General features: G+C 40.2%; 1 protein-coding gene across 1 annotated transcript in view; it reads left to right on the plus strand.

Moving 5' to 3' along the window:
- The window catches only part of DYNC2H1 (dynein cytoplasmic 2 heavy chain 1), a 315,198-nt gene that overhangs the window by 86,935 nt on the left and 200,898 nt on the right, over window positions 1–27,365 (plus strand). The window contains exons 44-56 of the mRNA XM_018567326.1: window positions 1,013–1,164; window positions 2,128–2,272; window positions 2,479–2,581; window positions 6,877–7,044; window positions 10,377–10,507; window positions 12,899–13,147; window positions 14,547–14,655; window positions 16,070–16,183; window positions 18,534–18,676; window positions 20,548–20,620; window positions 20,876–21,030; window positions 22,941–23,078; window positions 26,092–26,205. Coding sequence (XP_018422828.1) covers window positions 1,013–1,164; window positions 2,128–2,272; window positions 2,479–2,581; window positions 6,877–7,044; window positions 10,377–10,507; window positions 12,899–13,147; window positions 14,547–14,655; window positions 16,070–16,183; window positions 18,534–18,676; window positions 20,548–20,620; window positions 20,876–21,030; window positions 22,941–23,078; window positions 26,092–26,205 — 1,794 coding nt within the window. The remainder of the gene's footprint in view (window positions 1–1,012; window positions 1,165–2,127; window positions 2,273–2,478; window positions 2,582–6,876; window positions 7,045–10,376; window positions 10,508–12,898; window positions 13,148–14,546; window positions 14,656–16,069; window positions 16,184–18,533; window positions 18,677–20,547; window positions 20,621–20,875; window positions 21,031–22,940; window positions 23,079–26,091; window positions 26,206–27,365) is intronic.

Below are 27,365 nucleotides of genomic sequence, written 5' to 3' on the forward strand. Positions count from 1 at the left end.
AAATTAATTTGGGTGAGTGTTGCATGACCAGGTTATTGTCAGTCAAACTATCACAGCAGTGATAACTGAAAATAGCCAGGAAATAAAAGGTATAACATGCTGGTATTGAGGTGGATAAAAGGCAATCCAGTATCCTTTTGACAACTATGCTTTTAATTGAAATTGGAACCTCTATCGAACTGTAATGATTTCAGTTAATATATATATGAACTTTAAGGCTCCATTCACACCGATAATTTAAGTGTGACTAGGGATTCCTGCATAAGGAACTTGCGATTTCCTGCAGCAGGAATCTCTAATCTGCCAGTTAAAAGCAAGAGCTGTCACACGTTCAAGTTAAAGGGGTTCTAAACCCTCCGTTTTTTTTGCCTATATCTACTGCTAGCAAGCAGTAGATATAGGCAAGAAGTTTAAAAAAAAAAAAACACGCTTGAACTGGTTTTAAACTTACCTCGTTATCGCTGCTCGATCCCACGCCGAGAATCAGGAACTGCTTGTACGGCCGCAAAGGATCTTGGGGCGGGTGCATGCGCAGTTCCGATTCTCGGCCGGAAGACGAACAGAGACGCAAGGTAAGTCTATGGACGCGTGCACCCGCCTGCAGACACCGCTGGATCGGAGAGACAGAGCAGTCAGCGCTGGATCGGAGTGACGTCGCACCGCTGGAAGGACACATGAAAACATGGGGAAAGAAGAGGAAGATCAGAATAAGAGACATCATTTGAGGTAAGTGCTAACTTTTACATTTGGGGGAGGGGAACATTTTTTCGGCTGTAATGTCACTTTAATGATCAGATGACAGCCGCTGCATGTAATGCTATGTGATACGATTACATACAGTTAGGAATAAATCACTATATGTGGACGCACAATCTTCTTTCTAATTTTTATCATAAAATTTTTGCTGTTTTTATATATCCACTAAGCCTATTATGTCCTTGTTACTATGATTGGATACAATTAAAGGAGCTGATAAATCCAAACTAGTTGATGTCTTTTATTATTCTTTTAGGTTTTAACTTATCATGGTTTCTATGATGACAATCTTGAATGGGTTGGCTTAGAAAATATTCAGATTGTGGCATCCATGTCTGCCGGTGGCACCATTGGAAGGCATAAACTGACAACCAGATTCACTTCTGTGGTCCGCATTTGTGCAATAGAGTGAGTATATCAGCCATGCCGTCCGTATTCCAAATATTGCATCTGAGGTTTGATTTGACTTTTACAGGGGCACTATTACATTTTATCTTTGGTTCTTATTTTGTAACTTCTTTATTTACTAAACAAATCCAATGTAATTCAATTAAGTGTGGTCTTAAGATTAGGCATGAGATAATTGTTGGATGATTAACCTGGTAAAAGGTCATAGAACAATTGTGGCATAAACATGCATGTCTGTATCAGGTGATGAGAAGAAACCCACTAGTGATACCTCAGTGGAACATTAAAGGATACGTGCATTTATCCTTTAGGTCACTTATGGTGATGTCACAGCTACATTCCTCGCGATGCAGAGATGAATATTTACCAAGTTAAGATGGTCCCTGTCTCCGTTGTTTTTTGGCATCCTGCAGTGGACGTCTTTTTTTTTTTTCATGTCTGCCCCTGCGCTCTAAATACCCATTGATGTTGATGGCTCTTGTCTCTCAGCTGGGAGATGGAGGTAGACAATCCCTATAGAAGTCAATGGGGATTTTCTGCACAGGCATGGTCAGGAGAAGGAGAGGTCTGCTGCAGGATATCAACAAACAACCAAGGTTGGGCCCATCCAAATTCTGTAAGTACTCATCTCTGCACAGGAAGAGAGGACGTTGTGACATCAGCTTAAAGGGGTCTAAAGGATAAGTACATTTTTTTTTGTTAAAGTGCACTTATTCTTTAACAATCAACTGAGAAAATCCCCCCTGGACTATCAAGTTCATCCCTAATATCAGCCTGGGACTTAATGCAGATGTTACAGATTGCCCATAAATATGCAACTGTTAACTCGCTCAGTTGTAATTGGCTTGATCAGGCAACAGTCAATTCATGCTTATTATGTCTTTACAGCAAACCTGAAGTGAGGTTGTATTCTGAGTGAAAGAAAACTATTGCTTTTAATTTATGATTGTTCATTTGTTGCAGCTATCCTGAAAGGGACCAACTGCAGACAATTTGCAGTTCATATCTAGAGCCTGTTCTTCATAAGAATCTGAAGAAACACCCAGTGTGGAGCTCCATGTCAAAGATTCACCAGTTAGCAGGGTCCATGGTTCAGGTCTATGAACAGGTAGATAAGACCTCTAAAATATTCTTTTGTTTATAATGAATCACCTAACTAAAACTGTCAAGCCTTTCTACCCTGTGCTCTTTGCACTGTAGAACTGGATGGACAGAAATACAAATCGAAACAGCTCCCTAATATCGGCTTTATCTTTGTATTTATTTGTATGTTCAGCTTTGACAAGCTAGAATTATTATCACTTTTCTTTTTAGGTCCGTGCAAAGTTTTCAGTTGATGATTATAGCCACTATCTGTTCACACCATGCATCCTGACTCAGTGGATTCTGGGCCTCTTTAGATATAATTTAACTGGAGGTAGGTTATTACTGTGGTTGTTGTTATCTTTGTTATTACTGCTGCTACTACCACTACTACATAGTAATGAATATATAATGCTATTGCTGTGTGATGTTGTTAATGTAATGTGTTTTATTCAGTTTTATTTTGAAAATCTGTTCACCTTAGTACTGAGTCATTTGGGTCCAAACAGCGTATCTACAGTAGACAACTAGTAAGTACTAGTAAGTAAGTAGCAGATTTTGGGAGAACTGAAATCAACCCTGTCTGAGCACTCTGTGTAGAGACATATGGTGTATTAGCTGCATTTAGAGATGGTAACATGTACCCCTGAGGAGAAAAAAACTGCTTTGTGGATCAGATTTTGGAAGCTCTGTGTTTATTCTAGTGATCCCAGTCTGTGTAGTCTGTCCCCTAGCTGGCATCACAGAAAGCTCTGAGCAGGTTTCATCTCTATATTCGGTTCACTAAAGAATTGTAATATTAATGCAGGAAACCATTTGTTCTTTTGTCCAGTGTTTTATTTTCACAAGCAACCCTCTATGTTTAGAATAAACCTTCCATTCCACTTGAATTCTTACATCTATAGTTTCATTAACATTGTTCATTTTCTACACGGCATAAATCTGGTTCAGTTATTCCTCAGTGGGCATCTCCATTGGATAGTTATACTGATGATTATTGCAGTTTAGTTACCTTGTGCTGTCGGACGTGCAACATCTTTCTTAAAAATGTATCTTACGTGTTAAATTGTTGCCTGAGTAAATGTGAAAGCTTTATTTGTATGAGATTAAATGATAATTTGGGAAATGGGAGTTTCTCAGTCTTTGTGCAAGGTGTTTGTCTAATCCATCACTGAAATATATTGTGCCGCAGAGAAGCTTTCAGACAATGGAAACTAGGTTTAGCAGAAGGAAAGGGAAGTTTGAATTGCATTTGTTTTTTTTATATGTATTTGTGAAAGTCTCACCACCTCTTTGAAATTGTGATCATGATAAATAATTGTCCACTGGGCAGCATGGTGACACGTGAAGCTGCAGAACTGAAATCACAAATAGTGGTGTCACCCTGTCAGCTGCAGTGAATCACAAGACTAAATGAACATTTTGATAAATCCTATTGGTGGGCAAAAATGTTCCCAGGGGTGCTTGTCTTTATTAAATGTCAGGATGGCCCATATGTTTGCAAATTATTTGCAAATTAGGTTTAGGGTCATTTTTCTTCCCCAATAATTAGCTTATGTTTGAGCACTGTTGGGCTCCGTTCATACCAGGGGATTTGGTCACAGGGGTTTATCTGCACTGAAAGGCATGCAACTCAAAATCCCATGTATTCCTATGGGGGCCGTTCACACAAATAACAATACACCCGTTGTTTAAAATAGTCCATGAGCTTTTTTTGTGGTGCTTATAAGCTCGTTTTGCTCTATAGACTTCGATGGAAACGCGCCGATCAGTGCGTCTTTGCGCTTTTTCACACTTTTTTTTTAGCGGGTTTTTGCAGCTGAGTCTACATTTCATTGGGCAACTGAAAACGAGCCTTAAAACGCTCATATTTATGAACAGAAAATACACGTAAAACTTGCTGAAATGCGCTAAAAAAAAGCAGCGCTGAAATGCCGTCGCCCTGGTGTTTGATGGGGCCTTAGTGTGAGGACGTTGGCTACTAAAATATTTCATGACTTTTGCTGACGGTGATTTTACACCAGAACGTTCTTAGGGTTGTGTCCAAGAACAGTGCAACAGTGCTGTGGCTTGTATGCAAGTTATATTTGGTCACATGTTATATTAGATAATCAAAAGCTTGTTGACATCTCATTACCATCGCACGTCGGCTCAATAGATCGGGAAGGGCCGAACTCAGGGCACTGTACAGGAGTAGGGCTGAGCTCAGGGCACTGTACAGGAGTAGGGCTGCAACTAATCATTATTTTCATAATCGATAAGTTGGTCGATTATTTTTCCAATTAATCGGATAAAATATTTTTTTTTTTAAATGCAATCCCGAATTAAAAAAAAAATACACAAATACAGTTTTACCAACATAAAGTTTACTTCATAATAAAACTGCATGCACAATGTTTTGCAATTGCACTTCACTGGAATGCACAGCATTGTGGTACCATGCGTTCTTGTGCAGGCAATCACACTGTGGGTGGAGGCATGTTTGGGGTCCCTTTGAAATGAATGGCACTGCAACACACCTCCCCTCAGCAGAATTTGTCAGCCCGATATCGAAAATTACTTTTATTATTTTTTTAAAATAATTGTATTGTAAGCACATGGCGCTTGAATAGCTTCAGCTCGGGAATGACGGCTGCCAGTGGCAAGATTCTGCAGACGGCAGCTAGGGGATCCAACCAACTAATCGATAATGAGAACAGTTGACAACTATTCTCATTATCGATTATTATTGATTAATTGATTAGTTGGTTGCAGCCCTATACAGGACACTCGTGTTCCTCCACCCCATGCTTGCCTAACCATGCAATGATGTAAGAAATCAAACGTTTAAGATCAGGGTTTGAGGTAGGCAGTTGAAACTAAAATATCAAACATTCAGTGCAGGGGTGTATCGCAAAAACTCAATAATTTAGAGTAAATCTATGTGAATGGTTGTCTATAACAAGTGATCAAAAGATGTATGAAATGTATCTAATAAATGTTTAAAAAACTGTGATAAACTGTGAATAATTGTATCAGATGTGAATAAATATATTGTGAATAAACAATGTGTAACCATTTAGATAAACTGAAACAAAATAAAAATAAACTTACCCCTAAAATACGAGGATACTCCGTTTAAACACCACGGGTAAACGGGAGACCTTTCCTTCCCTGAAACCTGACCCAGCGTGGAAATCTAGGACGGAGCTTCAGGCTCATCTCTGACGAAAACAAACGTGTTTAACATCTTCTGATCTGGTGAGTGCATTCCCTTGAGGGGATCTTCTCCACTTTTTTTCTTCATTTTTTCTTCGTTTTTTCTTCTGTTTTTTGGATTTGTGTTGGGCACATTATATTACTGATTTTTCACTGTGGAAGTTTTGGATTTTCGTTGAACACATTATTGCACTGAATTTTCGTTGTGGAAGTGTCTTACATTTATGGACTTTTAAAGATTTGAAAAACTACAAAAGATTTGGACTATTCATGGATATATTGATAGAAGTTTATTTTTATTTTGTTTCAGTTTATCTAAATGGTTACACATTGTTTATTCACAATATATTTATTCACATCTGATACAATTATTCACAGTTTATCACAGTTTTTTAAACATTTATTAGATAAATTTCATACATCTTTTGATCACTTGTTATAGACAACCATTCACATAGATTTACTCTAAATTATTGAGTTTTTGCGATACACCCCTGCACTGAATGTTTGATATTTTAGTTTCCACTGCCTACCTCAAACCCTGATCTTAAACGTTTGATTTCTTACATCTCTGTCTAAAGGAGGGCTAGCGCTGTACATTCTAAGAATACACATCCAATTAAGGGCTGAGTGCCTTTAGTCCAGCCGCTTCCCATACCCTTTTAGAAAAACTATCCTTCACTATTTATCACTATTTTAACACATATTTTTTTCAAAACATTTTTTTAATAATATTTTTAATATCATCTTTAATACCATATATATCTTATCATTCCCAATTTCCAATAGCGCAAGTTCTTGCAATTAATACATGCAATGATGTAGCTGGCTTTGTGTGCAGTGTCACAGTTGTTCTGGAACAGGAAAGGGTTTCCTCAACTGTTACAAAGGTGGAAGCACACAATATTCTAAAATTCCTTTATATGCTATTTGAATGGTTGTCTACATATTTTGGTTATATAGCAGATGTGATGGCCAGGTGTCCACAAACCTTTGACCACATAGTGTACTTTGTGACATTAAAGCACTTTTGCTTGGAAGGATGGAACAGACCAGGTGAATCTTATGTAGATTCAGCTGTAAAGAAAAAAAGATGTTATTGTGTTTAAGAACTTTGTTACCATTAATATCTATATATTTTTTTGTATAAAGACCACTTGTAAAACTGCAGCTAATTGGTTGGTCTGTTTTGGATTTTGCATTTAGGATACATTGTAATGTTTATTGTACTGTATACATGTAAATATATAACTTATGTGTCGTCTTTGTGTGCAACTGTGAGTTTTAATCTTCTCTTTTTCCTATCTTCCATCCTCTTATCATACTTGTGTTGCTTTGGTAAGTTCTATCTCCCTCTAATCCTTCATGATACATGTGCTGTAGTAGTCCGGTGCTCTAGCAATGTACAATAATTGTCTTTTTGCTGTTCAGGATCTGGAAAACAATCTCAAGACCAAGTTCTGGAAATTGTGGCCTATGAAGCCCGTAGATTATTCCGTGACAGGATTGTGACGTCTAAAGAGCTCAATGTCTTTGACAATATTTTAGTGTCGGTGCTGCAAGGAGACTGGGGTTCTGATGTCCTGGACAACATGACAGGTGAGGGCGACATCACTTTTCATCTCTTTATGTCCCCAGATACACAGGCATTCTTTCTGCAGGGTTTATTAAAATTGTTTAGAGGCTATGGACTAATACGGCTTACCCATTTATATTGCACTATATATATATCTCAAATGGAAGGCGTTGTAAAAAAAATACTGTGTAGGTGTCAATTCAGTGCTAAATTTTAAGTAATCAGAAGCCTTAAAAATTTCTACATTCTGAACATTGACAACAATATTTAATTAAAATTGCTCTGCATTCATGAAACATTCCAATATATGCTTATGTTTACAGCATGTTATTAAGGGGTGCCTAACAGTTCACAGGACCACACATGCCTTATGCTAAACTCACTGCAGTGCAAAATCAACTAAAGAGAACCTGTCCTGAGAGAAGTACACGGCTGCAATTCCTTAGTTCCTTCTGAAAATGCTGGTCACTTGGCTGTCTCTGGCTTCAGTTATTGATCTGGAACAAGCAAGGTGGCCCATGAAGTTGTCAGAACAGATATACATACTTATTCTAGGTTATTCACTCTGTAGAGTATTGAAGCCATTGTGTTAGCATAACAGTGTGAGAACCAGCATTTTCAGAAGGAGGTCAACAGCTTATGTGCTTCTGTCAGTAAAGGCCAAAGCACCGCTCCAGCTGGATTTACCATCATGGGTTAGTGTTTGAGAAGACAGGGTTAGAGAGAGGGCACCACAACCCTCAAAATGTACATTTGTTTTGTTTCTTTCTTTTGGTCAGTTCTGTACATTTGTGGCAAGAAATCCGCAGGGAACGAGGGTGCAGGAGATGATGAGAGGTGTCAGAAGAGTAGTAATAGTTTTAAGGAAACAGTCTCTCACTTTTCATGTTTGGTGGTCTAAAAAGTTAAACAGTGGCCCTGCATACAAATCGGATAATATGCTGCCTCCATTAGTGCATAACTAAAATATAGTCACATGACTCAAGCGATGAAGCTTGTATAAAAGGGCCTCATCATTTAGGTGTGACCAAGGGGGTAACATGATGTCTAGATACTACCTCAAATACTGGATTGTATTGAATTACTGTACAATATTTTTTACATTCATAGATAAAAACTGGGATAACACAGAAGGTAGTTCAGAAATGTAAATGCACTGTTTAGAGTCTTTGTATTGATCCTAAGATCTCTAGTGTTTGATCCTCTCAAGGTGTCCTTTAATTTGAAATAGAAGCTGAAGGTCCTAGAGCTTATGGGAATAGAGCTGCTGCTGTGTGTTACTCTGTACCTGTAGGCGCTCTTCTGGGCGTGTCCATTCTAAAGAAGAATCCAAGAAGACAAAGAACTTTAAGAGGACTTGTACTGTGTAAGCTGTGCCCCAAAAAGGCAAGCAGAGGGTAGCCTCGGGAAAAGTCCACTTCGGCATGAAGGTCGGCACTCACCTTTTCCATCTCAGGAGGGGGTGGTTTCCACCAGTTACAAGATAGAATTTCATCTTCTTCCTCCTCCTCTATTTTTTTGCGTCTCGACTTCCAGTGTCTCCGCATGGACCTGTTCTGTGCTGTTCAAGGTCTGTTATATTAGGAAATGATTATTCCCATTCCATTGGCTAAACGCTTTTAGGTTTTTTACTCAAATCTGTTTATGGTTTACCCCAGGGAGGCTGTCCTCCCATTCTGGATTTAAAGGGGCTTAATGTGTTTGTCCGTACTCAAAAATTTCAGACGGAATCCATTTGGCCAGTCATCGCCCCCCTTGGGCAAGGAGGTTCCTATTGACATCAAAGATGCATATCTACAGATTCCCAATTTTTCAGCTCATCATTTCATTTTCCATGATTTGCCATGGGGAACTTTAATTACCAATTCTTGGCTCTTCCCTTTGGCATAGCTTTGGCTCCAAGAGTCCTTGGTTCAGTGGGGTGAAACTTTGGGTTTTTTCCCGTGTGATTTTTCGATATTGCGTATTCTGTCTTTCCTTGAACTGTAAGTAGAACAGTGTTTAGCTCATAGCACTACTATAACTATAACGTGCTCTTTCTGCTAATTCTTTGAATTGAACTTTCATTCAAGGAGTTGCTAATGTTGTTTCTCCTGTCAAGTCTCCTCTCCCTCTATGGGATTTAAACTTGGTTTTATATGTTTTACAAAAACCTACTTTTGAACCTATTTGAGATATGTTTTTGTTATTGTTGTCCAAAAAAGTTTAATGCTTTGCATAATCAGGCTTCAGTTGCTCAAATCTCAGGGATGCAACATGGTCTTCTGTTCACACTTTTGCAAAGTTTTACAAAGTTGATGTTTATGCCTCTTCTGATGCTAGTTTTGTCAGAAATGTTCTTCAGGCGGCTATATAACGCCCTTGTTTATTATTTTTTGTTGGACTGGTTCTTCTGCATGTTTGGTGTGCCTGCCCCTCTGTTTGAACTGCTATTGGACGTCCCTACATATCCGATTTCTGCAGGGCTGTGTCCAACGTATGAGAAAACAAGATTTTGTCCTTTTCTCTGGGTCCACTGAGGGACACAGCTCCCTCCCATTTCCTTTTATACTGCTTACTACAACTGGCAGGTGTGAGGTGGGAGGGGTTATATCCTTAAAGTGGCAGGCTTTCATTTCTATGCCTAGTGCCCATTTCTCTTGAAGGCAGCAGCATAACCCTACTTCTCAGAATTCTTCAGAGCTGTGTCCCTCAATGGATTCCAAGGATTTTAAAAAGATTTCACTGTAAGAAAAAAAATCCAATTTTTATTTTGATGATTTAGTTTTAGTGAGGAAGGATTAGAACTCTGACTACAATTTCACAAGACCGTAAATAAGGGAAATTCTGCAACAAAGACAAAGTCACAAGTTGATAATCACTTTTGGAATATAAAACAAAATCCTTTATTATAATCCGTTTAGGACAATGCAAGGCAGGTTGAAAAAAATACTTCTCTTGATGACGCGTTTCAGCTTCGTGGGGCTTCATTAGATCCCAAAATTTGAATCATGGACACAGAAAGAAGTTTTAAGAAAATCTGAGGGGGGTTCTATCCTTTCCCTCTTTATCAAAGAAAATAATTTTGTATTTCTGTCTGTGTTGCTGTTAGAAAATGACCCTCACTTATTTGGGTAAAATGTTATCAGGACAGGAAGTGAGAGTATATCTTTCTAACGGAATCTCAGATAGCAGTAGAACCCCAGCATGGGTTCTGACCTTTCCCACTCTAACCAAAACTAAGAAAAATGTTTTGGCTGGATATGCATTTTAATGTACTGGTTTGCAAAGCTTCTTTAAACCCTGCTTAATCCATATGCATTGCATATATAGAATATGGATAATAATATGTGTGTAATGTTTATTTATTTTTTAGACTTGTTCAATGTCACGTGGGGTGCCCTGCATGAGACAGGATCCATGCTTGCCCCAGGACAGTCTTTACCACCTCATGGAAGGCCGCTTGGAAGGTTGAACTCTGCAGACTTCAAAGATGTCATTAAGAAAGTGAGTGACTATACAGTATATTCTTACATACATTTGCAGTACCAGATTTACAATCCATCACAGTGGGTGGCAGAGGCAAAGAGGCAGTTTTTGTCTAGTAGATTTATTGACCACATATATTTTGCTATCTTTATTAGAAATTCAGTGATCTTAAAGGTTTATTTACAGTTATTAGGTATTGGGACCTGTAATATAGCGAAACATGCTCTAATGTGCTTTTTCTAGAAATGTATGTGTATGTAGTGCATGCAGTGTGTACCAGGAATGACAGTCAGCGAGTGTGAAAACATGAAACCTGGGGCACTGTCGAGTGAATGGAACGCTCTCTTCTTAACTCTTTGTCCTTTTTTTGAGATATTTTGTATGAAATATGTTAGTGTAAGCTATTAGGCTCCCTAATTTTTGCACTGTTTTATAAAATCCCTCATGCTGCAGCCTGGCTAAAATTATAGTTTAATGTACATCTACTGTCACACATATCTTTCTGCAGAAAAGATCTTTCTGCACAAGATATCTTTATGCACAAAATATCCATTTCCTTTTCGATGAAATTCCGATATTACACTAAACTTCACATGTCCACATTAAAAGCAATTGATTGTATATATGGTACAAGAATGAAGGAAAATTCTCAGGATTGTATGCTATGTGCCAGTAAATGTCCTGGTCACAGTAATGATACATGGTATATTTCTCTATCAGTTTTGGCAAGAGTAAGATGTTGGTCCTCACATATAGCCCTAACACATTAATATAAGGGCAATTATTTTATTATTTATTATCTTATTTTACAACAGCAAGTTTTCATTTAACTTTGATTAGTCTGCAGACAATTCGGGACCCTTAATTGTGTGCAGTAACACTGTAATATAGGTATATCAAAACCACCAATCACTAGCAAGCATGTCAAGCACCAGAGATATAGGATGCAACAAGCCATGCTCAATGATGTGTACAGTGCTTTTCAAGGGAGCATAGGCGTATATTCAAATAAGGTCTAGGCAGGGGTATCTTTATTGCATTAAATATATAAAAAGGTGTGCATAAAGATAAATAGGATAGGAGTAGTTAAATAGGCAATAATAAACCTAGCGCATGCATACACATTTGTAGCCCTCTGTATTGCATCTGTTTCCCTTTAAATGCAAATTGTAATATCTATACAAATCATTTGGTTTAGTAAAAACACATAAATATATTGCCATCTCTTCCCTTGGAGTTTACTGTAAGCCCAGAGGCACACAATAAGTCAAAATGCAACACACTGACAGAATATTTGGATAAAGAGAATGTTTTTTCTTCCATTGAGGGACACAGGACTTTTGTAATTATTAGATATTTGGGTTATACTGCCAGCTTCAGGAGGTTTGGGCACTGGCAAATAAAACATGTTAAGACAGCCCCGGGTATAACCCTGTCTCCAACAGTCATGCCTTAGTTTTTTGCCAGTGTCCCAGGAGGTTAGACATCTCATTGTCGGCACAAAAAAATTTTGGGAGGGAAATTGGAAGGACTCCTTTTTATCCTTGATATTATGGACCACCTTTTCGCTGCAGTCAACTAATTAAATATGTTCTACTTAAGCATGCTGCTGTTACCTGGTTGCTCTTTTGGTCAGGGCATTCCTTATTTCTCCAACCGTCCTTTCCCTGAAGTTAAGGGTTAGGTATTCTAGGCTTCAGCCTTTACTCAAGTAAACATTCTTTTTTGTCGACCACCTTAGTAGTTCCTTTTCTCCTGTTCGGGAAGGTTTTTTTTTGTTATACCTGTTTTCGTTATGGTGAATGATTGGTTGTCCTCCACGTTATTGGTTGAGGTCCGTCATTCTATCAGGTGGCAGTTTTTTCCTAGTGGTGATAAGCTCTCGTGGTTTGAAACACCAGGGTGATCCTCGGTGCACTTTGTTGGTTGCAGAAATGATCCTATTTTGTTGGCCCTTCTTCATGTAGCCTTCGTTCAAGCATTGATTCGTTTATTCGTATAGTAAGATTTCCACATCCTTTGAATCTTTCAGTGGCTCTTGCTCACCCCTCGGTTGGACTGCTTTTGAGTGTCCCAAAAATCTAATAATCTCTACATTCCTGTGTCCCTCAATGGACAATAAAGCAAATATACGATTTGTGTACTCCTTGAAAAATCTTTTATTATTGAAGTCCTCTGAGGGACATCCCTCTGTTTTATTGGTCTTATGTACTGCTTACTCACAAAACTGGGGCATGGCGGTTAGAGGTGGGGTTACATGGGGAAGCTAGCTTAACGTTTTTTTGTTTGTCAGTGTCTAAACTTCCTGAAGGCAGCAGCATAACCCAATTATCAAAAAATGTCTACATTCCTGTGTCTTCTGAACTGTACCTTCAAAAACCTTCCTGCTGATTGATTTGTTCCCTTTAGGGCTTAATCCAATTTAGCCGTGATAACCGGGAGTTGAATATACTCCTCTTCCATGAAGTACTGGACTATATTTCCCGTGTAGACCGCGTACTGAGCTTTCCTGGAGGCTCCCTTCTACTGGCAGGACGATGTGGCGTTGGTCGTAGGTCTGTCACTTCACTTGTGAGTCATATGCACGGAGCTGTACTCGTTACTCCTAAGATCTCCAGAGGATATGAGCTGAAGCAGTTCAAGAATGATCTGAAGCAGGTGAGCACTGTTAACAGTCATTTGCCTAAGTTCAGTTTAGACTAGCTATCATTTTGTAATCTTTTGTTAGTCAATTTTCATAGTTTTTCAGTAGCCATCTTGGTGGTGCTATGTCATTTCACCTCTAGGTCAATCTTTGCCCCCCCTTTTTTTTAAATATATATAAATCCTATACCCATGTAGATCCCATCTTGCAAATTCAAAATTCCTAAAACTTCTGAAGTTCTGCCAGTTACCCCATCCTAAGTGTTGCACATCTTCATCAAATGGCCCAGCCAAGTGGATGACATCACTTACTGTTAAGTAATGCAATGGTGGCATCTCTCCACCACTAGCCTGCTGATTGGACAGTGAACAGCAAAGTGATGAGGCCATCCTCTACTCACTCTGCTCTTTCTGTAACCTTGCTCCTTGATGGCATGTTTTGCATGCAGCACCCCTGATTGGCTCCCAATACTGCTTCCCTAACCCAATCTGAGTGCTGCTGTACAAGGGATCGCAAAAGGCTGATGCCAAGTTAATCTCAGTTACACTAACTGCGTTAAAAAAATATAGGTAATGATTTATTAATAATTACCAATAATAATATCTGTCATAGATCTGCCTGGAGTTCAGCTTTAATGACAATAATGATCCATTAACACTTTTCAGACATTGAAATGTTTGACATCAGACCTAGCAAAGTAAGCTTCTGATTTAGTGTGTCATTTAAATCTGTGCTTTTATTTAGCAGCATATGCAGGATCCCTATAATTTACTGTGTAAAATCAGACAGCTTCATACTTCCTATGACTATAGTTTACACGGTGAATTAAAGGAGAACTATGAGGCGGGTGCTTTTCACTCACCTCATAGTTCTAGCCGACCTGTGACAATGAGACTGTCACAGGTCGGCTCAGTAGATCGGGAGGTGAGCGAACACATACCGGGGTTCGCTCACATCTCGATCCTGTCGCAGCTCTCTGCCGTGACAGGGGAGGGGCTGGATTCCCCCTCCCCGCTCCGATCTGCCAGCTCTGACTGGCGGGAACAGACGGGGGAGGGGGCGGTTACAGCTGGCTCTGCCTCTAGATGGGCAGAGCCAGCTGTCACTCACGCAGCTGGGCGGAACCAGACATAATTGTCGGGATCTGCTTCAGCTGCGGCGTCTCAGTATACCGCGAGCTGCAGCTCGCGGTATACTGAGCTTATGGTGACGGGAGGACGCTATTTTGTGTCCTCCCGTTACCCTAAGGAGAACCATGGAGAAAAGCCTTAACTCCATAGTTCTCCTTTTAAGGTTGTGAGCCTTCGGCCACAACAGTTATTTGGATTGGGTGTTTTTGTTTCTGTCTTTCACATTACTGTATGCAATTATCATTGCTGCCTTTATGACCTAACCAGGCTCCTTTGTCTTCAGGTCATGCAGATGGCTGGCATTGAAGGGCAGCAAGTAGTGCTTCTCCTTGAGGACTATCAGTTTGTCCATCCAACATTCTTAGAAATGATCAACAGCCTGCTGTCATCAGGTACTGTCAGTAGATGTTTACTGAGCAATCTGTCAGCCCCTGCCCTGGCATCAGGTTTACATATTCTGTCTATGGCAAAATTTAATGACACCCTGTCACCATGTACTTAGATTTCCTACTTTAGTCAGTTTCATGACTCTTTTTTTTTTTTTATTATCTTTATGCGCAGACACGGTTATTTACAACATTGTGTAATATGGTAAATTACAGCAATATTTCTGTTTATGTTAAGTATTAAAGAAAGTCACTAAACTGACTGCATGGTGAGATGGCTGGCAGCATAAACTGTCAGCAGACACCACTTATTTTTACATTCAGCCCTTCATTGCTGCCCAAAGTACACCTTGTTATTTCGGTCCAGTGCTTGGTGCAGAGCCCTGACCTACACAACACCTTTGGGATGAATTGAAATGCTAATTGCATGCTATACCTCACCAATGCTATTTTGGCTGCATGGGCACACATTCTGTACAGACAAAACCCCAAATATTGAGGAACGCCTTCCCAGAGAAGTGGAGACTATTATAGCTAAAAAAAAAAGGGAGGGTCACTCCATATTTATGCCCATGTACAGTAATACCTCGGTTCACGAATGCTTCTGTTCGCGAACAATTTGGTTCGCGAACAGAAAGTTCGGCAAAATGTTGCTTCCGTTTGTGAACTCCACATCGGGTGACGAACATGACCACAGCCATCTTCCCCGCTCTGACACGTGGTCGTGGCTTCCTCTAGGCGAGATCGCGGTAGCAGACAGACCTGTGCACACTTGCTGTGAAGCTTTTTTGTGTGCCTTTTAGCACATACAGTACTGTACAGTATTATGTATTACATTGAACCGTATGGGGAAATTTGATTCGGTTCGCAACCAATTCGGTTCGAGATCCGAATCATGGAATGAATTAAGTTCGTGAACCAAAGTACTACTGTATTTGGAATAAAATGTCCAACAAGCACATTGTCAGCTATCCAAAAACATTTGGCCATACATTGTATTAGGACTATTAGGACTTTTTCTGAAAACTGGCACAGGAGAATGGGATTTTACTGCAAAGGAAACTAGTCCGAATTTAGCTTCCATCCGCTAACCGCCGAAGTGATACGTGAAATATTGTTACATGGTGTGGACATATGACAGGAGGCCTACAATTCTTTCTTCCGGTTTTCACAAGTCACTGATGACATCACTTTGTAAGCCGAGTGTGTTCAGCTATAGCAAATTGTGATTGAAATGAAGGGCTTAATTCTAGTTCAGCACAATAGTGTAAATGTTCACGATTGTTGGTCAAGTTCAGTGTACACTTGATGTTTAATGTACATGTTTTGTTAATGTTTTTTGTTTTTTTTTTTGTTAATGGTTCTCTTTTTCATGCTGTTTGGTATACCTTCTTCCAATAATATGTTTCTTGTTGCACAGGTGAGGTTCCTGGCTTATATACTACAGAAGAACTAGAGCCGCTGTTGTCTCCACTAAAGGACCAGGCATCAGAAGATGGCTTCACTGGACCAGTGTTTTCCTATTTTACCTGCAGTAAGTTTGGCTGGAAAAACACAACTTTTAGACTTTTTTTAGGCTTGCCAAGTGTTTTCTGGTTACAGATCTATAAAGAGTATATTGAGATGGATGGTTTAACACATGCTAATGCTAACACTTTCTGAATTATAATGGTTTAACACATGCTAATGCTAACACTTTCTGAATGATAATGGTTTAACACATGCTAATGCTAACACTTTCTGAAACAATTCACTGGTTTCTAAAGGCATGGAATCTGCAGCATCTGGCAGGTTTAACACCACTATTCATTTTACTTGGCAACTGCCAGCCTGCCTCCAGTTTTTTGTTTCCAGGATCATCTGTGTCAGTGCAGATGAATGGGGTGACTGTCCATCTTCCTATTGGGTGGCAGAACAGCAAGTTTACCGTTAAATATGTAGGTACGAATTACAGTAACATTCTACCGAAATATATATTTCAGTCTGCATGCAGGTAGGTTAAAGTATTCATTGGCTTATCAATCTCCGGAATTTTAACAGTTACATATTCTGTTTAGAATTTCTAGCTTCACCCCCTGCTTTTGGCAATACAAAACAAAGCAAGGGAGTCTACCACCACTTTTTTTTCATTTAACATAAATGGTGTTTTTAACGACAATGGCCACGGCTACTTTGCAAAGGTACTGGCAGGTTGATGGAGATAAGGACTCACAGCTACATTTCCTAAGAGATTTAAGATGTTAGTGGATGATTTGTCATGATGGCAATATTTTAAAAGCTACACTATCAGTTTTGACATGTCTGCTTACGGACATAAAATTTCCTTGGTAAATGTCAGCTGTTTGGAAACCTGTGATAGGAGGCTTAAAGTGGATCTATCATGGGGGAAGTATGGGGAATGCTATTGCTGGTCTCATGTAAATTCTAGTTGCCTGACTGTGTCTGACATACATACCTTTTAAATCTGAGGTTCAGAACAAGAGTGCTGTGAATGAGTTTCAGAAGAATGTCAGCACTGAAATGAAATGCTTAGCATGGGATACATAACAAAATATTTAGAAGTCAAATTAGTGGTTGGATGTGCCAAACTTCTGTTCGCCAGAGAGCAAGGCAGTCATTGCACAAAGAGATTTTTCAGCTTGTTTTTCAAAAATAGTCACAATTTAATTTATTTATATATTTATTTTTGAGTTGCGGGCATAGCTTGTTATTGTTGTTAACAAGTCATGTTAACATATGCTCTCCCCTCTTAGTCCTATATTTCCTCCTCCTCCACAATAGCCAGTCGAGACATAGTGATATCTTCTTCAGGCTGGGACCACAGCTAAGAGTACCTCGTGCCAAAAAAACAAGTTCCCGCATAAATATTGGTAAAGAAAAAAATAAGGATGGAACAAAGCTACCACCTCTCTTCACTCCCACCTGTGTCTCAGAGTACAGTAGAGTGACATACATACCCAGCAACCTTCTACTCGGACGAAATACTCAGACTAAAAATCAGTATGAAGAAAAATTCCATCCATTAACACTGTTTCGGGTATCAGCAGCTGCTAGCTTTGCTGGCCCCACAACATCCATGCTGGTTCAGACGTGGGCCAGGGTAGCTATCCCTTGTACTTTATAGCACTGTTGGGGAGTAAAAAGATGCCCAGCAGGTTTTTGTTGTTGTGCATTCCAAGCACTGGAAGTTTCACCTGCTTGGCCATCCCAATGCTGTGTCGGCATCTGTGTGCCTGGCTCAGTGGCAGCACTGCTGGCCTGGCAAGATGGAGGCATTGTCTCCACTATGAAGAAGCTAGGTGCCACAAGCCCTATATCCTGCCTCATCCTTGCCTCAGCTTAAAGAGCAGGCAGAGGGATACACTTCAGGAGCCCCTGCAGTCATACCTATGCTTGAGAATCTTAAGGCCACCTTTTTAAACCAGCAGCTTCACCTGAAGCGCATACTGGCTAGGTAAGACTAAAAATCATTAAAAGGATAACTCCAGGAGGAGCCTGGAAATAATAACAAACATGTACTGATGAGAATAATCTTCTTGCATCATGTACTAACAGGGTCAGGACTGACAGGGACAGGGGAAAAACTAAGGAGGTGAGGGTGGACTTTTAATCTTGTTTGTGTGTTTTCTGTCCGATCAGGTGGGAGATGCAGTCTCTTGGTTGACTGTTCTGTGAGAAGAAGGGGGGAGAAATATAAGAAAACAGTCTTTACTCATACCTAGTTTGTCCTCATACATCACCAGTTGCAGTAACCCTGAGAGTCATCATAGAGGTTTTTCAGTTCAATCACCTTGCAGCAAATACAGAGATTGATGGTAACTGCAACATTGTGTGAAGGCTTATAGGCATATACCCTAATATGTTTTGTGTGTTCTTTGTTTCAGAAGTTCTACAGAATCTGCATATTGTTCTCATCATGGATTGTACAAACACTAATTTCACCATAAACTGTGAAAGTAACCCAGCTCTGTACAAGAAATGTTCTGTGCAGTGGATGGAAGGCTGGTCAGACAGAAGCATGAAGAAGGTAATCTAAATCTGCTATGTGTGTGTGGCATTGCAACATATTCGTTTTGGACTTGAACAGGTTCTTGAGGACACCTTTTCCATCAAGCTGGCCATAAAAATCAAATAACTGTCAATTGTGGAAGCATAATCTGTCTTTCAATGTGCGTTGGTACAGCTTCCTTCCTAAACAGGAACTCTTCAGCCACGTGAGACTGACCTCTTGTTTTAGATTAAAGCAGGATTAAATAACCAACATAGTTTTTAAAAGAGAACTATGAGGTAAGTGTTTTTCTCTATAGTTCTCTTAAGGGTCACGGGAGGACATATACTAGCGTCCTCCCGTGACCCAAAGCTCCGTATATAGCGGGCAATTGCCCGCTATATACTGAGAGCGCCGCAGCCCGGGAAGGATCCTGACAATACTGTCTGGTTCAACCCAGCTGGATGATTGACAGTGGGCTCTCCTGAGCCAGCTGTGCCCGCCCCCTCCCTCATCCATTCCTCCAGTCAGCGATGCAGGATCGGAGACGGAAGGGGGGGAATCCCCGTGGGGAGCGGTGACTGACTGACAGTCACCGCCTTCTGCAGAGAGATGATCGGGAAGTGAGTGGGCGACTCTATGTGTTCACTCATTCCCCGATTTAATAGAGTCGACGTGTGACAGTTTCAATGTCACACGTCGGCTCTAACTATGAGAGTGAGTGCAATCACTATCCTCATAGTTCTCCTTCAAGCAAACTTATCACTATATTGAACAGACCCCTGATGAAGCCCTATAATGGACAAAGCATGTTGGGCATGGGTTATAGAAAATATGTGTGTTAGAGAGATACTTGTGATGCTGCACGTCAATAAATAGACGTTTGCATTTTCACCCTGGAGTGCCGGTGTCTCTGCTTTTGCTCATATTTGTGACGGCTGCCATCCGTCGACTACCGTAGCACCCTCTTCTCGAAAGGGATCTTGCGGTAAGGAGTGCGATGGGACCATGGACTTTCCAAAGCTCAGTATATCGCGAGCTACAGCTCACGGTATACTGAGACCGCCGCAGGATTTCAGAGGAAACAAAAAAGAGAGGCAACATGGAGCACATTTAGGATCAGTGTGCAAAAAAGATCAGCAGAGTGCCATATAAATTGAATATTGCTGTGTGATAATATTGACTAGTCCTTTCGCTGTTTCCTAACCTCATGTGTGGGAAATGTGTTCACTCTGTGGAAACACACAATTGAAATCAGATTTATTTGGACTATTATCTATGTTATTATGGCTATAACAAAAGGATTTGTATGATTTATGTTTACACGGTCTAAATTTTTTGTTGAAGTATAAAACATTCAGTATTTATGTAAGAACAGTTGTATTTATTTCTATATATTTTTTCACGTAAGGGTATTGGAAGCCTAGGGCAACAAAATAGCTATTATGATTTTTAGGTGTTTTCACTGTTTTGTTGCAGCTGGTAACGTTCATTCACATAAATCCTAGCGCAGCCTTCACTGATATCATTTAGGGACACAGCTCCCTCCTCTCATTTCCTTTTTTCCTGATTGCCAAGACTGGCAGGTATGAGGTGCAAGGGGTTATGATCTTTAAGTGGCAGGCTTTTATTTTTTGCCTAGTGCCCATTTCTCCTGAAGGCAGCAGCATAACCTTTATATCTCAGAATTTTTCAGAGCTGTGTCCCTCAATGGACACAGATAAAAGGATTTTACGGTAAGAACAAATTCCTATTATTATGTGACACTGTCTCTTTAAAGTGTGAAGACTTTAAGGGAAGCTAAGATTGTATATGTGGCTGAGGGCAAATATAGTAAAAAATAAAAACTGAACAGATATAGCAGCAGCAAAAGGCATAATGATGTAATGCTGTTTTTTTTTTCTCTCTAGATTCCGAGAATGTTATTTTTGGACAAAAGTCAAGAAAAGGGACAAGACCCAGAGTACAAAAAGTCTGCTTCAGGTATGTAAATGAAGTTGACATTATCAAGCAGCATTTATGATTTTGTGCTGGAGTGTGCGAGATATAACAAATCATGTATCTACAGGAAAACCACAAACAGTGTGAAGGGGGGTGCTTAGTTAGAGTAAATAATAGCATGAATACTTACATCCTACGGAACCTTGGTCCTTTAGGTTTAAGTTAGGAAGATGATGCATAAACAGACGACCTCTTTCATCCATTCAGTTGTGATTTTTGCTGTTGTGTTTTTCAAAGGCAATTCCGACTTTTACAACTCCTTTCTGATGATCCATGAGTCTTGCAAAGCATACGGTGCCACTCCAAGACGATACGTGACCTTTCTTCAGGTATATGAAGCACTTTTTGACAGCAAAAGGACAGAACTGACCAAAAAGCAAAAACATTTACAGGTATGTAACAAAAATTAGGCTCGGCTCACTAAGATGGGTTGTTTTAACTCCACTATTTGTGTTCACCTAAAAATATTGTCAAACTTTATAGCTTAGATGGAATAGTTTATGAATTAAACATGTACACTAACACGTAAGGTAGGTCTTCTTCTTTTTTTTTAGCATTTTATTATTTTGTGCTATAAAGCAATAATTCTTTACTACCTAAAAACTAGCAGCAAAGGCTCCCTCCTGACATTCTTAAGGTGGCCATACACTGTACAACCCTCGCAAAACAAAAGTGGTTGTAAAGTAATTCAAAAAACATACGATCTGCCCATCTTGGACAGGCAGATGGTACTTGCAATCATCGCAAGCCCGCCCCGCTGAGGGGCGGGCTTCCGATGACTGCAATGCTGAACGGGCAGTGTGCGAGTGCGCACACCGGCCCGTTCGGCAGTTGTCGAACAAGCACGCCACTAACCACTGCGATCGTACAGTAGAAACGGTCGCACGCCTTCCATATACTTTGCGATTATTGTACGATCGCTGGATTTCCCGTGATTATCGTACGATAATCGTACAGTGTGAGGGGACCTTTATACTCCTCATATTAGCGCTAAACTGCAGCTGGTGACAAAATGCGTCACTTTATGGTATGGAGGAGCATGCGACCACCTCCTGTGCTCATGTCTAGCAGCCAGGCCCAAGCCCTGTTAATTTTCTGGGAGAGTGATCTCATTCTTCCCCTGGGTTGCCAACACCAGTCATTATAATGCTGGTTTTAAAGAAGGAAGGAACTGTAAGTGGTTGTTGGTAAGGTGATTGTGGTGGGTTTCAGGGGGGAACTTTGCAAAATTGTGCCACAACAAACCTATACAGTGCATTGCCGTAACATGTTATAACACGTGTTATGACACACATTGTAAAGTGAGGAGCCCTTACTCCCATGATGCAACTCTATATATCAGGCACAATCACTCAGATGTGGCTGGAAAGCGAGTCCATAGCCCTGTATATGCTTCAGCCAGTAGGACTTGGAGCTTACTCAGGGCTTTTTCTCTTCTCTCTGGAGGGCAACTGAGCAACAGGAGACGTGTCACTAATCAAATCCAAATTCCAGTATCTTAAAAAAGTAGGTGTTAAACCCCCATCTTCAGTGGCCCATGTGTCCTGATTTTCCCCATTCTAGTACTACTGTCTCTGTTGCTGTCTTTAACATTCAGCACTCCTGGGAGTTTCGGATACCCGTGTCTCTACTGCACATGGTAGTTCCAGCCTCTGACCCCTATTTTGCAGCTGAGTCATGTATTGACAGAAGGGGCGGGGGCTGGAAGCTCAGCGCATGGTTGGGGGAAATAAGCATCTGACACTCCCATAAATGTCAAATGGCAAAGAAACTGATGGCAGCTGCAGCACTGGAATGGGTTTCTTTGGCATTTTAGTAACTGAGCACCTTTGCAGTAGTAACAGATTAAAATGTCACAATCTGATAGATTTGGATTGTTTTCTGGATCCTCAGTCACAGACATTTAGTTTTTTTTTTTGAAAAATCTTTTTATTCATTTTGCATAGTAAACAATTACAGACATTTAGTTTGATAGATGATCCAGTCAGCAATATTAAACTGACCAGTTAATACTGTAGGTTATAAAAAAAAAAGCTAATATAATTCTGTTTATATAAAGATTTCATAAGAAAGACCATGCATTCCTCACAAATACTGGTCAGTTTATATCCAGATGTTGAATGGATACAAGGAAAAGGAGATGGCAAATACGCTAATTAAGTTAAGATAATACATGTCGGAGGGTACAGCCAAGTCTTACATCTATTTGTGACTTTCTCATTGTTGCCTATGGAAGGGGACCTTCCACCAACAGGTAGTATTACGTTATCCAGATTTTCTGATCTGATGCTTTGTTATGTAGGCTGGCGTGTCAAAGCTGAATGAAGCCAAGTCTCTGGTAGATGAGTTGAAGAGGAAAGCTGGAGAACAAAGCTTATTGTTAAAAACCAAACAGGCTGAGGCGGACTCTGCTCTCCAGGAGATTACCACCTCCATGCAGGTAATGAGGAAATATGTGATAGCCCCTAGTGGCTCTGGATGAATATAGATGAGAGAGGAGAAATATGCTCCTAATAATGAAACTGTACATACAAATATTGTGTAGCAAACCTATCAACTCTGCCTTTCCCCACAGCCCCCCAGTGCCCCTAAATACAAATTACTTATATACTTATAATACTATTGAAAAATAAAGTTTGCACAAAAAAAAAAACTGAGCAAAGTAAACTTTGGTCTGCTTTAAAATTTATTTAAACATGAGAACCCTAACACAGAACTTTTCTAATTTGTTTCTTTTTCACCTTTTTAAATATACCATTGAAGGCATTTTATTGTTTCTTATAAGTGCAGAAAAATAGGATGCTTCCAGAAATCATGTTCGCTTTTATTCTGTGCTCTCTGCCTTTGCTGACTGTTGGAAGCTTAGCACTGTTCCCAGTTCTCTCTGTGGACTACAGCTTACCTTCCCCCTATGATATGGAGAAGAGGATGTTGAAGACCACTGTTTTGCATGGAGAAAATAGAATCTAAGTTCATAAGAAAAGTGCTAGATTGTTTACATGTCAATGATATATTTATACCATTTGTATTATTTGTGCAAAGAAGCTAAATACCATATGACATACCCACCTCATTGAAATGGACCAAACCCGCTTATTTAACCTACTGGACATCCATTTTCAGAAAACAGACCCATTGTTTAGCCATAACAAGCTGGGCACAAAACAACCTCAAGTTCCTCATGGCTCTACAAACAATATATTTTACACATCCGCACATTCTTGCTTATTGACCCTCTACCAGTTTAGAGGACCTGAAGGAGAACAGGCCTTGACAACCAGACCTGTAGCCTGACTTAAGCTCTGTTCAAAATTCCCTAACAAGTAGAGTGGGAGATGCTCTGTTATCATGTAATAGGGAAACAACAACGCTGCTCCTTCAATGATACAGCACCCTCGGACAGGGAGTGTATTACTGGCAGGATGACAAAGAGAAAATAAAGCAAAAGCCATTCCAGAAACCCTTCTGCACTTTATAGTTACACTTTTGCAGTCAAATTTGAGAAAATCCCTCTGTTTGTTTGTTTGTTATATGTTCCCATTCACACATCATTGCTAATAATAATTTTGTAGAAAATATTTAGCTGTTTTGTTGCAGCAGGCAATATGGCTGAATTCAAGTTTTTCTAGTGATCTCTCCTTATAGAAAGACTGAGGACAGGAATGTGTGGATTGTGTTTCTTTCATTAACATACAATGCAGAAGCCAGGGTTGTAGTACTGTAATGGTTTGTTAGGACAGGCAGTGTTCAAATCTACTTTACAAATCATAATGAAATCAGCCAGCACAGTACAGACAGGGTTAACACAAACCCCCCACAGCCTCCGAACATTAGAAAGAAGGAAATGAAAATAGAATTATCACAATTTGGCTGCAAAAGTGGAAACGCACTTTAAGAGTTGCTAATTTTGATGTGCCACAGCTGAACTTGGTTTACTTTTATACTAAAGATACACTCTGTTGAAAGTAGAATTTAAGCCACAGTTGGAGGACCTGTTGTTAGGCTGGCCATACACTGCTCTATTTTTTTCATTCAACGGGCTAAATGAAAGAAATTAAATAAAGCACATTCCTCCATCAACACCACGAGTGTGTCGAAGAATCCCGCTGTTTGCATTGTATTCTGACAGCAGCCGCCCTTACAATATCCGACCAGCCAATGAGCTGCTGGCTTTTTCAGTCGGCTCCTTCGATCCGCTGATAGAGGGATGCCTGCCGAAAGAGTGCCGACAGCAGCACATACTGTGCAAATTTTCGTCCAGTTCCTCAAAAGTAAGGGCACCCTAAGCTTACATTTTTGCTTAAAGGGTTATCAAACCCTCGCGTGTTTTTGCATATATCTATTGCTAGCAGGCAGTAGATATATGCAAAAACATTTTTAAAAAACCTTTTAAAAAGGGTTTGAACTTACCTTTTGTCTTAGCCGCACGCTCCCGTAAGAACATCTGAAGAGGCTCGGGCGGCCGCAAAGGATCTTGGGGCCGGGCGCATGCACACTTCAGATGTTCGGCCGAGAGACGAGGAGAGACACAAGGTAAGTCTATGGAGCAGCGTGCACCCGCACAGACTCTGTGGGACATCAGAGACAAGGACAGAGGAGTCAGCGGTGGATCGGAGACCTGCACCAGCGCTGGAGGGACAGCTGAAAAGGACAGTAAAGAAGAAGCAGATCGGATTAAGAGACATCATTTAAGTTAAATCCTTACAGCAGGATTGGGAAGGGGGACTTTGAATTTAATGTCACTTTAAGGTTCAGCTGTAGTACACTCGACCAGTCATTTGTATACCCCCAAAGGTACATCTGACAGATTGGAAAAAAAATACTTTTGATTGTCATGTTCCGCAATATACTAATCTGAAATTTTAGTAAACATTATTAAAAAAATGCAAGACGGTAGTTTTATGATTATCTTAAAAGCATAAAGGATTTTTTAGAAAGTACTAATACCAGTTTAGAAGGTGTGAATGATGAATGTACTCACTTTTACCCATCACCCATGTTTAACAGTGCCTAGCTATGCAATATCTGGTATTGCAGGAACACCATTTAGTAAGCCAAATGAATATGTAGATGAGAGAGAAGCTCTTGATAACAGGTTGCTTATTTCAACTCATATGAAACCTGATTGGTGGTTATGGGCAACGGCTTCAGTATTCATTATTCAGCCCAACTGGAAGCATCTATTATTTATTAACATGCCCCCGCCAATTCAGTGTTAATTAGAAACATCACTTAGTCATGAAATAATAAGGAATGATCTTTTCACAAATGCCTGTTTAATGTAACTACAAATGTTCTATCAAGATGAGTTTATTTCTCAAACAGCTCATGTGTTGAGGCAATGGCATGCCAAGCAGCGAGACGATTGAGAACAACAGTCGCGGCAGACATCTGCTCTTCGTGCGCTTGTTGTGAGTGAAGTACTGAGCAATATGCTCTTTTTTATCTTCCAGAATGCCAGCGATCAAAAAAATGAAATGGAGAAAATAAAACATAAAATAGCCGAGGAGTCTGCCAAGATTGGGGAAAGACAAAGACAAATTGATGACGAACTAAAAGACGTGCAGGTAACAAAATCAAATCTTAACTTGAAGCAATATAATGCACACAGGAATTTTTACAAACGTACATTATTTCAGATTTTCCATCTGATGATCTTAGCTGAGGTTATGGGAAGGAAAATGAGGTTGGCTGAGGACTCGAGCTTATTCTTAGCGATATTCAGTTGGTCCTAGAACAGCCAGAAGCTATACAGCCCCATTTAGACTTGCGCATTGCTGAAATGTTTCAGTGGCACCCCCTCCCACCTTGCCTGCTAACCTCAATGCATAAGCGTTTCAATGTACCACAATGCACAAACATGAACCATCTGTGCATTTCTAAGTGGTGTGCTGACAAACAAAAAAAGTTACAGGTACTTTTTTTGTGCGATAGGGAACACTGCCAGCCCATTCAAAATGCCCAGGCTGCCTAACGGCAGGAAAACACATGTAGGGATATTTATCAATTCTGTCGCACAACAAGGCAATGCTTAATGGATGCAGTAAGACAGATTTATTACAAGGTTACAGCTTGAGTCATATCAATTCCTTCTTTGTCTTCTCCAAAGCCTCACTGTGACCAATTAAAACCTGACCCTGAACACTTCTTAACTATGCGTCTTTTTCATATCTCATCTTAAGTAATAAATGCACGGGTCACAATTACACTGTAAATCTTTTGCACAGACTTTGCTGATGGAAAGGCAGGCTGATTTACTTTTGTGTCGCTAATTTGTCCCCTATTGGGGAACATCTATCAACAAAGTTAGCAACACAAGCGCAAATAAGCCTGCCTCTCCTTCAGGGCTTGTTCACACCATATACAGTGTGTTTCAGCATAGTTAGCTGCTGGAACGCACTGTATCGCATAGTAAACACCCCCCCTGCGATCTGGAGCGGGAGTGGGCTTGGCGATGCATTGAAGTCAATGGCACTGCAGCCACGCCCCCCGCCCACAATGTGATCACATGCATCAGAACACGGGCACAACAATGCCTGCATTCCGGTCCAGTGCGATCGGAAAAAAAAGTGTATGCAGCATTATTTCCAATCGTAATGGACTGCAACGCAGGCACTGATGTGCCACGCATTTTGGTTAGGGTGATCGCACTGTGGGCGGGGGGGGAAGTGGCTGTGCTGTCATTGACTTCAATGCATTGCCACCCCCCTTCCTGCCCCAGAATGCA

The sequence above is a fragment of the Nanorana parkeri genome, unplaced genomic scaffold (assembly GCF_000935625.1).
Source record: "Nanorana parkeri isolate BGI_ZX_2015 unplaced genomic scaffold, ASM93562v1 scaffold1029, whole genome shotgun sequence".
NCBI classification, from domain to species: Eukaryota; Metazoa; Chordata; class Amphibia; order Anura; family Dicroglossidae; genus Nanorana; species Nanorana parkeri.